Here is a 15933-nt window from a genome sequence, read left to right as displayed (position 1 = left end):
CAAACATTGATATTAATAAAATCTTTAATTTTGTGTTCCTCTTTTCTCTGCATTACATTTTAGTTAATTTATTTGCACGAAAAGCACAAACCAGAATTACTGTCAATTCTAACATAGCCCGATGTATTTCCCTATTAAACAAAGGAGACTGAACCTCTGTGTTATTATACAATATATTCACTAACGACGTCATAGCGTCAAACCAAAAAATGGCGCACACACAAAACAGGCAAAATATTTGGTGACGTAAATATTAATCCTTGATATAACGTGTTAGAATCAGAATAATACACCTCAAACCACAGTGATTTGCTCCTGAATAAAACATTTGTTCCGGCATGCCATAGTTTTGCATACCGCATAATCCAATTTAGTTGGTCAGGATCCATGCTGTTCGCTAACAGTTTCTCCAATTCCAATAGGCTTTAAAAGCGAACAGCATGGATCCTGACCAGACTGCGCGGATGCGCAGGCTGGTCTGGATCCATGCTGGTCTCAAACCCACTATGTTGGTTTTCTCATGGCATGGCTCATTTGTCGTTAAGATGCGTATTATTCATATCACGCATATTCATATTTATTTGTCTGAGGTTCGTTTATTGTAAAAATACAGACGTCACACCTTGTTAGTTTCGCTTTCGAGCAAGACGTGACTCTATGTCGTGCTAATAGACTCATTGAGTGTACGTATACGCAATATTACTACGCTTAGTATATGCGCATTTATCACATTATGTCGTTCCACTCCAAAATTCAATAAATGGACATGTTAAATATTTACATAGAAAATTTATTGTTCCGGGTATCTAAAGTATTTATTTTTTTTGTCTGATATTCGCTTATTGGTGACAAAATTCAAAAATCCAGATGTCACACCTTGCTAGTTTTCGATTTCGAGCAAGTTGTGAGTCGATCTGGAACTTTGGAATCTTAAGAAATGACAGAAACATTTACGAAAACATTTTACTAGAAAATATTCGTTTTGTACGTGTGATATACAGAGCGTTATAATTCAAATTGTGTGTGAATTGTTATTTGCATGTATATTCATAATGTCTTATTGGATAGAATGTTGTTGGCAGATAAGTTTGTTAAATAATAATATTATTATGAGAAATTTACATATGTCATTAGGATATATACGTCTTTTACATGTCGCCATATTTATATGTATTGTTGTATTGCCTCATGGGTCTCAGACCTTCTGGATGGAAATAAATAAAACTAAACTAAACTATCACTTAGACTGCATCATTGTGATATAATTCCTTCGCATCTGAACTCAAAATAATGAAATAATTCAACGACAATTCACTGTTTGGGATATATTATGTCATAAATAAAAGAATAGTAAAAACTGTTTTGAAATTTAAGGGTTAAGCTGTTTATTAATTTTAATTTCAACAAATGAACATCTTCTGGTATAATGCATATTTTCACAACAGAAAACCGTTTTGATTTGGATAATTATGTGATTGCAAAACAAAACAGCTGATCAAATATTTTCAAAGCGGCCCATGGTATAAACTTAAAGTCAAAGTGTAATTGTGTGAAGAGCAGCAACAATGATTCAAATGCTGATCAGCATAATTGATAGTCTGTTTTCTTTTAAAAAATAATATTTAAATTAAGAACACTTTGAATCATTCTCAGTAACTGATAAAAGCATCAAACTGTTTGTAAATCAAGTCAAAATGTTTATCCAAACCTTGAACAAGTATAAGAGTTGAAAAGAGCTACTACTGTTATTTTTCTTTTTTGACAAGAGTTTTATATTTAAAAAAAGCACGAAGTACGAGTATTGTTAAATTGTATTACAATGCTTAAATGTCAGGTTAGTTTATACATGAGTAGTAAAAGGTATTAGTATTTTGTAAATATTTAGATATCAAAATAAGAAGATAAGAAGGTAATGACAATCAGCAATGTCCGTCTGATTTCGCATGCTTATATGCAATTTCAGCATTCTTTGACCATAAATATGGCAGTTTTCCATACCAGCTTGAGAATGCCAAAATCGCATATGGAGAATACTTAGTGCGTCTAACAGAAATTTCCGATTGTCATTACGGATCCGTCAGAATTATACTATAAATTGTACATGCACAACAACTTTACTTCATGCATTTCAGTGGGATTACTGAATTAAAGCGATATATCATATGGCAACAAATTAACGAGTGGACATTTCATATCAACGATAAAAATAAACTTCAAATACTAAAATATTGAGTAATTATCTCGCTTCCTATAAGTGTCTTGCATTTCTATTGGTAAATAGACGTCACTTGGAGACAGGATATATTCCATATCCTACAGGTACATTTCAAATATGAATTTTGATTAAAAGAAAACGGCTGCCGCATCGCTGGCATTATTGAATCACTTATTTATTTATTTGGGTTTTACGGCGCACCAACACAGTATAGGTTATATGGCGCCAAACAGGACTACAAATTTTGGTTTCACATCTCATTTACATCGAAATAAAAATATGAGGTATGGAATCAAAATTTGCATACCTGCTGGAATCACAGAGTTACTGCAAAACCAAGTGTTAGGACCCTATTAGTCGCCTCTTACGATTATGCAAGGGTAAGGCAGTGGTTCCAATTCTTTTCATACACAGATCGTCCCAGAACCACATGGGGCTTTATTGAATCAAGTCAGATCATAAGCTTCAGCTATAGATATTGTTTCCGAGAGTAGATTTTGTGTTTTCTTGCCGTTTTCATTTTCCTACTTAGTTTAGGCTCGTGAAGTTAGCAATAAGAAGCGAAAATAGAACAGTAACTCTGTACGGGAGACACGACCGTTGAAATTTTGTTTTAAGTTAAATCATCGTAAAGCAAAGGAATTAACATATTTGTTACTCAGCAGTTTATTGTAAGATCATTTAATCTACGTGCTAGATAAAAGATTTGACAGGAAGCGTGATGAAAGCCGAAGTTTCAAGACATTTCTGACATCGCGAAATCGATGATTTTCGAAAGGATGTTTCTGATCAAAGCCAGTTCATAATCTGTATAAATGAGCTTTTGTGTTTTGTGATTCAGTCCAAACACAGTTAATTGTGCATTTTATGGCTTGTATTAATCAACTGTAACAAAACAGGATGACCAATCAAATGATTGCAGGATTCCAGTCTGCACTATAAGTAAATTTGTTGACTATAGCATGGAAATAAAGGGTAGTCGGCAAGATAAAATCGTTACACAGCTTGTTGGTGACAGGATACGGTATATACGCTGTCTCGAAAATACATATCAGGCTCGAGCTTCTCGCCTGATATGGGTTTCCTCGACAGTGTATATCCCGTATCCTGTCACCAACAAGCAGTGTAACTAATAATGTTCTTCATTTTAAGATTCAAAGAACCATTCAACTAAAACATTTCCGCAGACTGATTCGGTAAAACCATCCAAATACATGAATCGTAATTCGTATCTGTAATTACAAGCTATCTGTCTTGAATGGCAGATTAACAATGTCACAAATGCTTATGTCATCCGTGAAAATATCGCACCGGATCTTATATGTAAAATAGCAGACATCTGATATCTGCAATCAGTTTATGAATTAATTACACAGTTCGACAGAGAAAAAATGGTTTATATAATGAATACACCGTCTTCCTCATAGGCACCATGCTTGATGACATCAGGAACGTCAGTAATGGAGTTCCGTGAATTGTTTTTTTGATATGCAACAGCCTGAACAGTCCCTGTTGCCTGATTCGGAGGGCCACTGGACTGAGAAACAGTTCCTTTTCCGCTTAGTCCGCGTTGTTGCGTTTCTAGTTTCGGTTTCTCTCTGACACGTGTTGTATTTGATTCTATGGGATGAAAGACTTTTTCTGCAGGCGGAAAGTTTATATTTCTCACTTCATTGTCTGTTGGTGAAATTAGACTTGAAGTGCTTTCTTGTTTAAGTGGAGTTTGTGTTTTCAGAGACGATGTCTGAGCATTAAAAACGTTCTGAGATTCAGGATTGACGTACTGAATAACGTCATCGGTTTCCAGTGAAATATCCTCCTCGTCTTCACTTTCGCTGGTAACTAAATCTTTTGCAGTTAAGTATGTTATTTTAGACTCTGGTTCAGACTGGTTTTGAACCTCATTTTCTGAACAAGGATGAGGATAGAGATAGCTATCAACGTTACAAAGATTGGGATCATCTGATACATTTCCATCTTCAAAATGTTCGTGTATATCGTCGTCACTTACACCCATTTTTCTCTGTGGCACAATTTCTTCTTCACTATCTAGTTTAGGCATAGCGTAGTGGGACTCTTCACCACTTGAACTAGGGTATCTGAATCTTGGAGACGACTGTGCCCGCGGACGATACACTACCGGTTGTCTAAACTCTGTAGGTGCTGAATGCGGAGTTTTAGGAGAATAAGACTGCTTATATGGCTTCTGCTTGGTACCGGTAGGGTACATGTTTCGTTTGACGAATGGACTTCTTTGGTTTGAGTGTGGTTTATAAGCAGGTGCTGATAATGTCGATGTTGGCCGTTCGAGTGAATCAAACCAGCCACTTCTGAGTTCTTGGTTTGAAATTTGTCTGATATGGTGCATTTGAATATCGGGATTTGACATTTGACGGATATGAGCATATTGCACGGGTTGTTGTACGTTTAAGGACGATACACTCCCAGCAATTCTAATTGCATGTGTAGAAGGTGTGTGCGCACCGCTTCGTAAGCTTGCTGAATCAGCCATAAATGCAAGATTGTCAAACTGATCTCTCCTCTTCATCGATCCTGGTTCATCATATACAGAATGGGCATCGGACACTGAAACAATTAAATAATGTATTACAAAGTACAATAAAACATCGGTAACTCGAAGTGGTAAAGAGATGTACTTAGTGCTCAAGTTAGCAAGGGTTACGAAAACCAGACAGGTACCAAATTAATCGCTAGAGTCAGCCCTTGTGTTCGAGCAACAGAAGCTTGAGTGTCTAGTATTTTACTGTATTTTTATAGAATATGTTTAGACTAACAATACATTTACGTGTAAATCGCATGTCTGTTTAGTCAAATAAAGAAGGAGTTTAGCTGGACATGCAGAAACTACAATGCACATAGGTTTATTAATCTTTAATTAAGGTTGAACCTACCCTTATAGAATACAAATGTTGACAGGAAGAGAGTTTGTCAGCTGTGTTTTAAAAATCGAAGAGGCGTTCCAAGGCAATTGGTTGAAGCGCCAATCTAGCAGCACTTTCTTACTAATTGTGTATAAGTTCACACTTTTTAGTGATAAATACAAAGACTAAATTTCATGGATAAAGGAAGAACAATATGTCAAAATTTCGCTTACTTGAGATAGTGTGGCCACCGGAGTCCCCTCTGTCAGACAGTTGCTTTGCTTGTCGGTTCAGTATCCTGACAAGTATAACTACAACAAACACTAACGCTACAAGCAGCACCGCCATAAACACACCAAATACTATTGTCATTGTCATTAAAGAGCTGAAAAAAGAGAAAAAGAAATAAACATAATTGTGAAAAAAGAAACACATTTTTTTTCATAATAACTAGCGTTGTTGCAGATGACACATGTGTTTTTTTTTATAACAAAGCGAATAAATTTCTTGCTGGCTGTCGCTAGAAAATAATGGACACAACTTTGAAGGTATTTGTCATGTATTTGTCCGATAAGTTCAAACGTTTGATAACATGCATAAATATTTTGTGTCTGAAGTTCATCAAGACTGAAATGAGGGTTCATAGTGTAAGGAATGCTGATGGTATTATAAGGGGACAGCACCATACACTTTCTTTGCAATTCTGACGAAGGTCAGAATGTGTCCCTTTCGACAGTATGCAACCTGGTCATACAGCTTATATTTTATTATTTTTGGTTATTGTTGCATTTAACAAAGTTTTTCTATAATAAGAGTAGTTAAAATCATGTTTGCTTTATCTTACTGGAAGAAAATTATTCAATTTTGGATAATAGCGAGTGTAGCTTTGATATTTGTTTGTGTCTGCTCTAGGAATTATCCAGTTACCTTTCAATACTGATCGTATATATACATGTAGTAAGTAAAAAACAAAGGTTCAAAATATATGAGTGTTATTATATGTATGATTAAGAAATAATTTACCTGTCTTTTTCATCCGCTTCCGGTGTTGTTTCTGTCCGATCACTTTTTGTTGTTGGTGTGGATGTTACGGGTAATGGACATACGTTTGAACAGGCTGCCATTTTAAAACAGTCTATTTCCATGGCATATTGATCCTGTAGAGATTCCTCTTGTAGACGGTCATTGTAAAACTTTGGTTGCTTTGTCAGTTCTAGTTTTCCATTCTGATACGTTCCAACCTAAACCATACAAATGAAATAAATTGCTGTGGACATTTAAATACATAATAACGATACCGTTTTTGACAGGTTTGTACCTAAATACGTTGTCTCATTTCTCTTCTTAAAATCTTTCTGAAACCAAAGCAGCCGATTTTTTAACCAGCCTTATGTATAAATTTTAAGTATTTAGTTTCGTTTGCATAGGTCTTGTTCAATTTTACAACTAACTTTCTTGAAAAAAAATCCTTAACAACTGTTGTTATAAGAAGTCTACAGTTCAGAAACTTATCAAAGTAATATCATTTAACCTTTACCCTGCTAAATTTCTAAAATGGACTGGTCTATCATTCAATTTGGACAGTACCATTTATTATTTGAAGGGGTGTTCACTGAAAGTTTAACGTGACTGAATAGCGAACATTTCAGACCGAACTGTGCAGGCAGACAGACCTTGGTCTGCACTGGTCGCAAAAGCAGAATCACCTGCCGCCAGGTTAAAGAATAAAACAAAATATTATACCATTTCATAATCTATGTTGTAGGGGCCAGCAGACATCTTCAGCTGAATGTTATGGATTGTGAAGCCTATGTGCCCATTTCCGTCTTCATTAAAAATTGGAATATCACTGCCATATTTCGTCGACTTAATGTGACCGAAATACGTGTTGAGTTTATTTTTAACAGCGCTTGGAGAACACGCAACTTCGCTGTCACAAAACTTCTTGAAACCATCGGTTACAGCAAATACTGAAAGCATCGTATGAAAGTATCTCTGGTCTTCGGAAAGACTTTTAGTTGTATTTCCATCTAAAGTGTTCTTGTAAGTTGTTCCTTTTCCACATATTTTTGGAATGAAAGTTTTTTCGAAAGAAGTCATATTGTCGCATTGATTATAGTCTTCGAAATACCTTGAAATCCATCTATTTTCATTTTCTTTCCATGGCCGAAGTGTTTGGAGATAATTTTTGTACGATTCGCTGTTATAGAACTGTGCTGCAATATTAAAAACAACAGAACCTAAACTTCTTTGAGTTAACAGATTCAAATTTGAGCCCCAACCCTCACTCGAAATAAAAACAAGGGGCTGAAAACTTCCAAATTTCTTTTCCATAACGTCTAAGATTTGTTGAGCGATACTATCGATTGCGAAGAAAAGGACCACTCTAACCTGCTGTTCATAAAGTTCCTTAATGACATCAATTTCTACGTATTCTTCTGACATGTCTTGTCTTACACTTATAGGATTTTCAACACAAATATTTCGACTTGATGCTTCTTGCTGAAGCCGCAGTTTTCCACCTTGTCCATAAGCATCATCTATGTAGACCAGTCCAACATGCGAAACTCCTAGCTCCAAAACTACCGCTATCATTCCCTGAACCTGAAGCGTGTCACTCGGAACAGTACGGAGAAAGTACGGATACCGATTTTTATTATCTAAATCCGGAGATGACGCACTGTACGATATCATTGGCAAGTTTACAGAAGTCAGCAAGTCTGCTACTATTAAAGTCACCGAGCTTGATAACGCTCCAACTACAGAAATAACATTGTCAAAGTTGATTTCTCTATTGGAATCTGAAGGATCCTTGAGTGTTTTCTGTTTGCTAAATAATTGTGCAAGATAATTACTTGTATTGAGACCATTATAACAGTCATCTATAGCAATTGCACCAAAAGTTTTATTTGTCTGGTTTCTTCGCGCAAGGACCGATTGAAAGAAGGACGAAACTGTTACTATGTCGTTGGTTCCGCGTCGAATATGTCCACAAGTATATGGAGTATCACCATATTGCCTCAGAGAAAAAAGGCCAAGAATTAAGTAATCTCCATGTAGATATGAATATCTAATATCAAGCTGACCTTGACATTCATTACAGTCTTTGTTACAAGCGGACGAAGGCAGTACTGGAGCACTAACTGCAGGTCTATACTTATTGTCTGTGAACGATCCTATTGTGGAATTCTGTAAAGAAACAAACATGATATGAGAACTTGACAAGGTAAAACAAAATATCTTACGCGTTGTAATAATTGTATCTTACTGAATAAATAAATAAAACTTTATACAGTATAACTTTATTTTGGCAAGATCCATTTTCCTTATATGTAAGAGAATCGTTAGTCTCGATAGTCTTTCTGTCCCATTTATTCCGTTACTGTCAGATTGTCGTCTGTTCCTATATTTGGGTAAATGCCCTTAGCTGGGGCGATCTAAGCTGCTTACATGGAACCGCTTGCTCTATTCAAGCCTTGCCGTGTGTCGAATTCTTTAACTATTGGCAGTCATCCTGGGAGCATGCGAAATGCAGAGATATCACCGTTTAATGATATAATGTCCGGAAAGGCACACTGGATGATCCTTTTATACTTAGGACGTAAGCTGTGTCTTAAATCCGACAAAATTGAAAATAGAAATAACGTCATAATAAGGTGGAGTACTTACTTTCAAATGCGTGTACAATGTCAGGTAAAGTGTTTCATACTTCTGGGTCCCATCCTGAAGGTACTGCCGGGTACGGTTGTAATCGGTTGGTAAATACTTTTTACTGATTTTATCTGGAACTTTGACACCTTTGATTTTCTCTACTAAATCATTCTGAATGGCATCTTGAAATGCAGAACAGTCAGCGACAGTAGGACTTTGATTACACACGGTGTCCCACACGTCCTTTACGGAATTTATCATAGACAATATTGAGTCGACCGTGGGATATGGATTTATGTACGGTGCTGAATTGTTTAAAACAAAGTTATGCTTCTGTATCAGTCCTTGGAGTGGTGAAAGGGAAGAATTAACTGACAATTTGTTGAAAAAAGCCATAAATTCATTGTTTTCGAAATCGGCGATAGGGTCATGTAAGTTCAAAGAAATGATTGAATCTGCATTCGCAACAGGGATATTATCTACAAATTTTGATGTGAAAACCCAGTGTATTTTTGAACCAAGTGGCCGCTGTGAACTCGTCGACTCTTTGACGATATATTTTGCTCCAAAACTGCTTCCAAAGTAGACCACAGCCAAAGACTTTTGGTATGCCATATTAGTCATGGTTTTAAAGATGTTTTGGACAGTTCCTTTTTCCGGAGCTCCTGTAAAATTAATACAGATTCCATTCGATCTGGCAATTGCAGAAAATTCAACGGCTTCATCAGTAGTATCGTGTGTATGAACAACGACGATAAAATTCCAACCAATACTCGACAACATCTTTGCTATCGCCTGAAACAAAAGCAAAGCCACTTTAGTACAGTGGCGATTTTACAAATTACGTTAGACAGTTAACTTTCCGATGTCATAGCAGTTTAAAATTAAAAAAAAACAGCAGGTGTATACGTTTAATCTTAAAACCTCAAAATGTTTTAATTTACTGCAAACAGCGTTTTGGTAAAAATGAAAATACATGTACATGTAAATCAGCGTCTCTTTAGTTACAGGTTCTTGATGTAACTTTTTATAAATTGTATGTGTCTAAAACATATGCAGGGATGCTGTAATCGGCAATTACACGCAACTCGCCGTATTACATTTTTACACTGTTTTCTGCGTACATTAACGCAGTTTTTATAAACTGTGTGTTCGGGTTTAACGTCTTTTTCAACAGTTTTTCAGTCGTGTATGTGAAACGGTCAGTAGTCGACGATATCAAAAATGTTACTCCATCTTATCTGTAGTACAGCAGATCAAAGAGCTATAAAAATAAATGTATTTTATACTTCTTTGAGCAGATGAATGGCTTTAATGTACTTTGTTACCGTTGCTTCCTCACGGAAGGACACAACACTCTGTAGGAGATTAGAGTAATCACGTGACTGCAGGGCTGGCGATGACATTAGAGGGCGGAACACCGGAAGTGGATGCAGTAAACGAGCCATAGTGTTAGTTGCATTTGGAGTTGTCAGAGATAATGCACCTAAACAAGTATGAACATTAAATTCGGTTACAAATTTAGAGATATATTTTTTTTGCTAAAGACATTGCATATGAATATAACTTAATGTAATGATATCGATACGCCGGTAACATAATATGAAATATACTGTAGTTGTGAGTTAAAGATATTGCACATATATATAACTTAATGTAATTACATGCATTTGCAAGATATACTTCATATGGATATTACTCAATTCAACGACATGAAGAGGCCTACAACATAGAACGAGATATATCTTTATTGTGAGAGATATTGTTTACAACTATAAAATTATGTAATAACATCAAGAGGTCGGTAACATAATTATTACAAGTTTTTAGTAGTTATAAGTTATATTGCATACGGTTATAACATAATTCAATAAAGTGAATGATATGAAAAGGTCGGTAACATAATACAAGATATATTTTAGATATGTAAGATATATTGCAGATTATAAAAACATAATTCAAGGACATTAAGAGACAGGTAACATAACACGAGATCTAACGTAGTTGTGAGAGATATTGCACATGGATATGAAACATTGTAATAATTGTCGACATGGCAGTAATCGACTTAATTACATTTTCGTGATTAAACGTCATAAATCAATTCAAACATTCATTTTATTTAAGAATAAGCTGCATAAAAACTGTGCAGTTATGTCCAGATCTGTTTTATACCGTGGAGTTTTAAGCATATTATTGGTGATAATAGATTTCAAACATTTTCTAGGTGTTTTCAATGTTCATCTTTTTTTGCGAATCACATACACTTCGCAGACCTTAAGGAAGTTAGACTATCGCATGCATGCGCGCATTCTTGTCATGGTAAGGGATATATCTCGTAGAAACTTACCAATATAAACAGGAGAGTCCGACTCTGCGGTGTTGCAGTCCATTTCATGGATATGTTCTGAATACAGAAGGTCTGTCGTAAGATCTTCGTTGTCGCAGTTATCATAAATGTCGTAACCTACAAACATAATATTCGTACTGTAAAATAGGTCTTAAATTTATATATGCTGTAGCCTGAAAATGTAATATTCGTACTGTAAAATAGGTCTTAAATTAATCTATGCCATAGCCTAAAAACATAATATTCGTACAGTAAAATACTTAGTAGGTCTTAAATTCATATGTCACAGCCTACAAACATAATATTCGAACTGTAAAATAGGTCTTTAATTCATATATGCCGTAGCCCAAATATAATATCGTATTTAAATAGTCTTAAATTCTACATTCGTAACCTGAAATTTTACGGTTACTCATGCGTACCTAGATTTTCTAATTAACACGGGTTTCGCTTCATTATTTGTAGGCTAAGGTTAATAAAGTGTAATGTAAATACATGTCCCTAGAAAATAATTGCAGTGGGTTTGTAGACATACTGTAGTGATGTTTAAAAATGTACGTTCCATATAAAAATCTTTCAATTCATTAAAGTTCACAAAGTCCTTGTGATCATATAAAATCTTACTGTGGAGAATGAATAAAAATCGTAACAAAACCTGAAATATGTTAAATTTGTTAAATAATATTGGCCTTTATAGAACTGAAAACAGAATTAACTGTTATTTGTATTAAAGTTGTAACTATCTGTAGGATATGGAAATGACATTTTGTAGACGCAGTCTGAAATTGATTTTGATCGAATATGAAATCCAGTATACCAATTTTTATTCTTGTTGTATCCGTCATCATGTATCGTTCTTATTTCAATGCTAAGGGAGGTAATTCACCAACTTCTTCGACTTAAGGAGAGGATGCAGATACAGTGATGGCATGCTATGAATTCTTTTACCAGTTTTTTTTATTCTTTGATGAAATATCTTATCATTTATATAGAATAAATTGCGTAACTTCACAGAAGTACTTTTATTTTATAGAGAAAGCCGTTTTACGTAAAGGGACAATCTTCCGGCCATGCTACCTAAATAGTCCAGTTGACAAAAATAGCTGAAGCTATAAAAGATTGAACTCTTTATTTTGTAAATATAGTTAAACTTACGCGAACTGAATAAACTTTTTGTACCGAGTATAATTGTGTCATAAACTAGGTTACAATATAATATATGCCGTAAACGTACAATAAAATTTAGGCTGGGATGTAATATAAGTAGTAATATATTCATTTTGTGTGTGTTAAAAGATAATGTCATGTACACGTACTACTACGCCTTTAAAAAGTAAGCTTTATTTGGTTTGAAAAAGCGAAAAACATGTATATTTAATTTATATTGTTATGCTATGGGTATTACTTTTTTCGCCTACAAGCTTGAAAAGAAGTAAGATCCCATATCTTTGCTAAATATAATAGCATCATTCAGTTTTGACGTCACTAATCGTTAAAAAAGGTCACGTGGTGTAACAGACAAAAAACGTGCATTGTATATACAAAAGATTTTATACACAGGCCTTCAGTTTCAACCTCTGTCTCTCATTACGCAACTATATGAACATGCAACATAACTGTATAGCAAGAAGTACATGAATGTAAGTATATCACTTTATTACCTATGGTTACTCCAGGGATAAAAGAATCTTGTCTCGATCCGTTCCCGTTTAAAAGTGAAATTATCCATTCCATTGCCACAATTTGTTCAAATGTCGTCCTCGACGGATTCCCACAGACTCCGTGCCCATCGTTTTCTCGTATCCCAGCTACCACGAGAAACTTTACATCTCCCGCGCGTTCAAACTTCCGGTAAACACAGGCGCCATTGTTGACATCAACAGCAGAGGCTGTATACACGTATATTATCAATTCTGTTACAAATGTCCATAAAATATGTTGCCACATGATTGAACGCCTGCCTATCAGCTACTCTGAGGTTTCTAAGTCACATTTTGCATTTTTTTCCAAAAAATATTTAAGTTGCAAAACACAATCCTATCCCGTGATATATTGATTTTATATTGTCGTAACTAAACATAAATACTTCGTTCTACTTTGAAATCGGTTTGAATTATATGTTTATTCATTTAAGCTGCCACACACGTTTTCACACTTAAAAAGTTAAATTATGTATGCAGATACTGAAATAACACGAAGTACGATAAGATCATGTATTATGTAGATACGGTTATTCAAATCGTGTGCTTTCAATTGTTCTTTTATTTGGTTACACTTGTTATTTAAATTTGCACAGACCCGTATAATACTTCCTTGAAAATCCACCCATTTTCCTTATACTTGTTTATGTTCTTCCCTTCCGCAAGAGAAATACGATATCAAATAGTTGATAAACATCCTTTCATTCGAATTATGCTTTCTTAAATAATCCTGTATAGTATTATCGAATGATTATTGATAAATATATCTTTAAATAAATCTTATCTTTGTTAAACTTTTCTGAATGCGGTATTACCTTGATTAAAACAGTACCGAGTGTATACCATACCAACTAACTCTATCTACTTTATAAAACACAAACTTGGGTAGCCAATGAATTTGTCCTATATACGTAATAAAGGTAAATTTTGTCATAAACAGCGCGCTTGAGTAAGTTATGAACAGGATACTTAAACAGCAATGTAAACTGATATTTTACAATAAAGACCCTTCACAGATTCAATAAAAGCTACTACCCGACTTTGTCCATGATACATAGCCATCCTGAATGTAATATATAAAGAATACTGATTCAGAATAACAATAGTGCGTGCACAGAATGTATCGTGTACTTTGAAGTGTTGTTTTACACTTAAACTGCAATTAAACCCTTGTCTAATATCAGTATTGGGATCTAGTACGTAACCAACAGATATTTAAAAAAAAAAACTTTGTCTAAACATATATTTTTTTCCCCCTGAATACAATTTAAATTTTTAATCACCTGTCTCGTGTGAAGTGTAATTATGCATGCTGATATTGAAATGTCACGAAGTAAACGTTAAGATTACGTATTATGGAGATACAATTACCAAATCATTACGTTTCTTTAGATCCGAGTATTATCTAATCTTATTTAAAACACCTAATGTAAAAGTACATTTCATACAAAGGTTGCCAAACGTTCATTAAATTGACTAAGTTGTAGTTCAGCCTAACCATCGTCATTTCAACACAACGTGTTATTTCCGGATTTAGTTGTGTGTTCAAATAATTAAAATTATCACGATTTCATTACACTCATTTTTTTTTCAAATACGTAAGCCATTATACCACAAATATCCGCCTAAACATGTATATATAAACATCCTTTCGTACAACAATATACCAAGATATATAAAGGTAATTTATGCGAATGGCCTAAACGTCACTCACGGTTAAAAATAAATAGAAGTAGCTACGATGAAGGTAAATTATTAATGTACAAAATGCAGCGATGTGAATCGAAACAGGTTAATTATGAACTTTGCTACAAGATTGTGTTGGTATTTGTTTCACAATTTAGACACATGAAATGAATTGTTGAATTAACGACGTGTAAAACAAAACCCCGCAATGTCAGTAAATGTTAACCACTGCATCCTACGGCGACTGCATATACGGCGATGACGGAAACAACGTCAGCAATACCAGTGATTTTTACGGTGTTCCGTTGGGGCCATCGCAGTTTCGCGTTGTCGTCCTAGTGGCGAAATCGCGAAAACGCGATATTTTTACGCGAAAACGAGATACTTTCACACGAAAACACGAAGCTATAAAGCGAAAACACGAAACAAAAAATATCGCGATTTCGCCCCTAGGACGACAACGCGAAACTGCGATGGCCCCAACGGAACACCGTAGATTTTGGACTGTACGGACCGAGTTTACTGAAGGAAGTATAAAACCTTCATAATAATTTCAATCGTCAAAAAAAAACACGGACATTTCAGCCCAACATGTTAGAGTATTTTCCCTTCGGTTTTCTCTCGCCCATTCAATCTACGCTCTACCTATAATCGTGATAAATAGCTGGAACTACATGATCACTATCAGCACTGCCAAGTTCTTTTCACTTAAAAACAAGAGGTATCTTTAGTCAATGCACACTTTAATTAAGCTACGAACTCTGCACTTTTACGTACGATCGGGTATTTATAAAGCAAAACAAAGTGTAGTTTTTAAAGTAAAATGTTCAAGTTTTTATGTACCGCATATTTTACAGAACACATAACTTCCATAATAATAATATTTTTCATAATCTAGGGAACTTTGACAAAAAAATAAGACTAAAAAGGAGGGGCCGGAAAGGGCGGGGGGTGGGGGCGAGAGATGACCATTTTTGAAATCGTCGGACGAGAGTTGAACTAGGGAACGTTTTGACTGTAAATCGTTTACGGGGGATCACTCCGTATCAGAGTGGAGAGTGGCAGAGTCGAACAATATGCCGCAGGGGATTCAGGTTTTTAAGTTATCTTCTCAGGAGCCTTGCAAACAATACAGCTCAGAGTACCTGTACCCTTAAGAAAATGTTATCTATTCCATTCGGAAACCTGTGGAATTTTTCATCCGCCAATCAAAATGTACAATTTTAACCAGCTGTTAAATGACACCCACCCCAGATATAAACAGGAAGTAAAGATGAAATCAATAACGGCATGCGGTCGGAAAAATATCTGCCATATTGTTTTTATTCTGTTTCAGTAGTATTGAAGTAAATCATTATACAAAGAAATGTGATTTTACACAAATAAGACATAATCATGTACATTATAGCAATATTAATCAGTTCATTTGATTGAGATATTTGTTTAAAG

General features: G+C 35.0%; 1 protein-coding gene across 2 annotated transcripts; it reads right to left on the bottom strand.

Annotated features, from left to right (window-relative positions):
* Positions 1-1235: 1235 nt before the first annotated feature.
* On the bottom strand, positions 1236-14429 carry LOC123528539 (uncharacterized). Of its 2 annotated transcripts, XM_053522049.1 has the most exons (9): positions 14411-14429; positions 12760-13528; positions 11099-11215; positions 10077-10234; positions 8767-9543; positions 6841-8286; positions 6121-6338; positions 5331-5482; positions 1236-4801 (listed from the first exon to the last, which is right to left on the bottom strand). In XM_053522049.1, exons 2-9 carry the CDS (start codon positions 13043-13045, stop codon positions 3612-3614), a joined length of 4344 nt encoding a protein of 1447 aa, XP_053378024.1. In that variant the 5' UTR covers positions 13046-13528; positions 14411-14429; the 3' UTR covers positions 1236-3611. The 2 variants fall into 2 exon arrangements, with proteins under 2 accessions (XP_053378024.1, XP_045164243.2); XM_045308308.2 differs by lacking the exon at positions 14411-14429 and having other exon boundaries at positions 12760-14269.
* Between the last annotated feature and the right edge of the window lie 1504 nt (positions 14430-15933).

This window comes from Mercenaria mercenaria, chromosome 13 (genome assembly GCF_021730395.1).
Source record: "Mercenaria mercenaria strain notata chromosome 13, MADL_Memer_1, whole genome shotgun sequence".
In the NCBI taxonomy this organism is placed as follows: Eukaryota; Metazoa; Mollusca; class Bivalvia; order Venerida; family Veneridae; genus Mercenaria; species Mercenaria mercenaria.
Note: the sequence above shows the minus strand (reverse complement) of the source record. Positions and strands in the feature narration are given on the sequence as shown.

Bases quoted from the DNA above. Each gene is read 5' to 3' on its own strand.
- LOC123528539 (XM_053522049.1), bottom strand. From the start codon at position 13,045: ATGTGGCAACATATTTTATGGACATTTGTAACAGAATTGATAATATAC. The intron at 10,235-11,098 runs GTAAGTTTCTAC...ATACTTGTTTAG, and splicing joins GGACTCTCCTGTTTATATTG to GTGCATTATCTCTGACAACT. The intron at 5,483-6,120 runs GTAAATTATTTC...CTCTTTTTTCAG, and splicing joins GAAGCGGATGAAAAAGACAG to CTCTTTAATGACAATGACAA.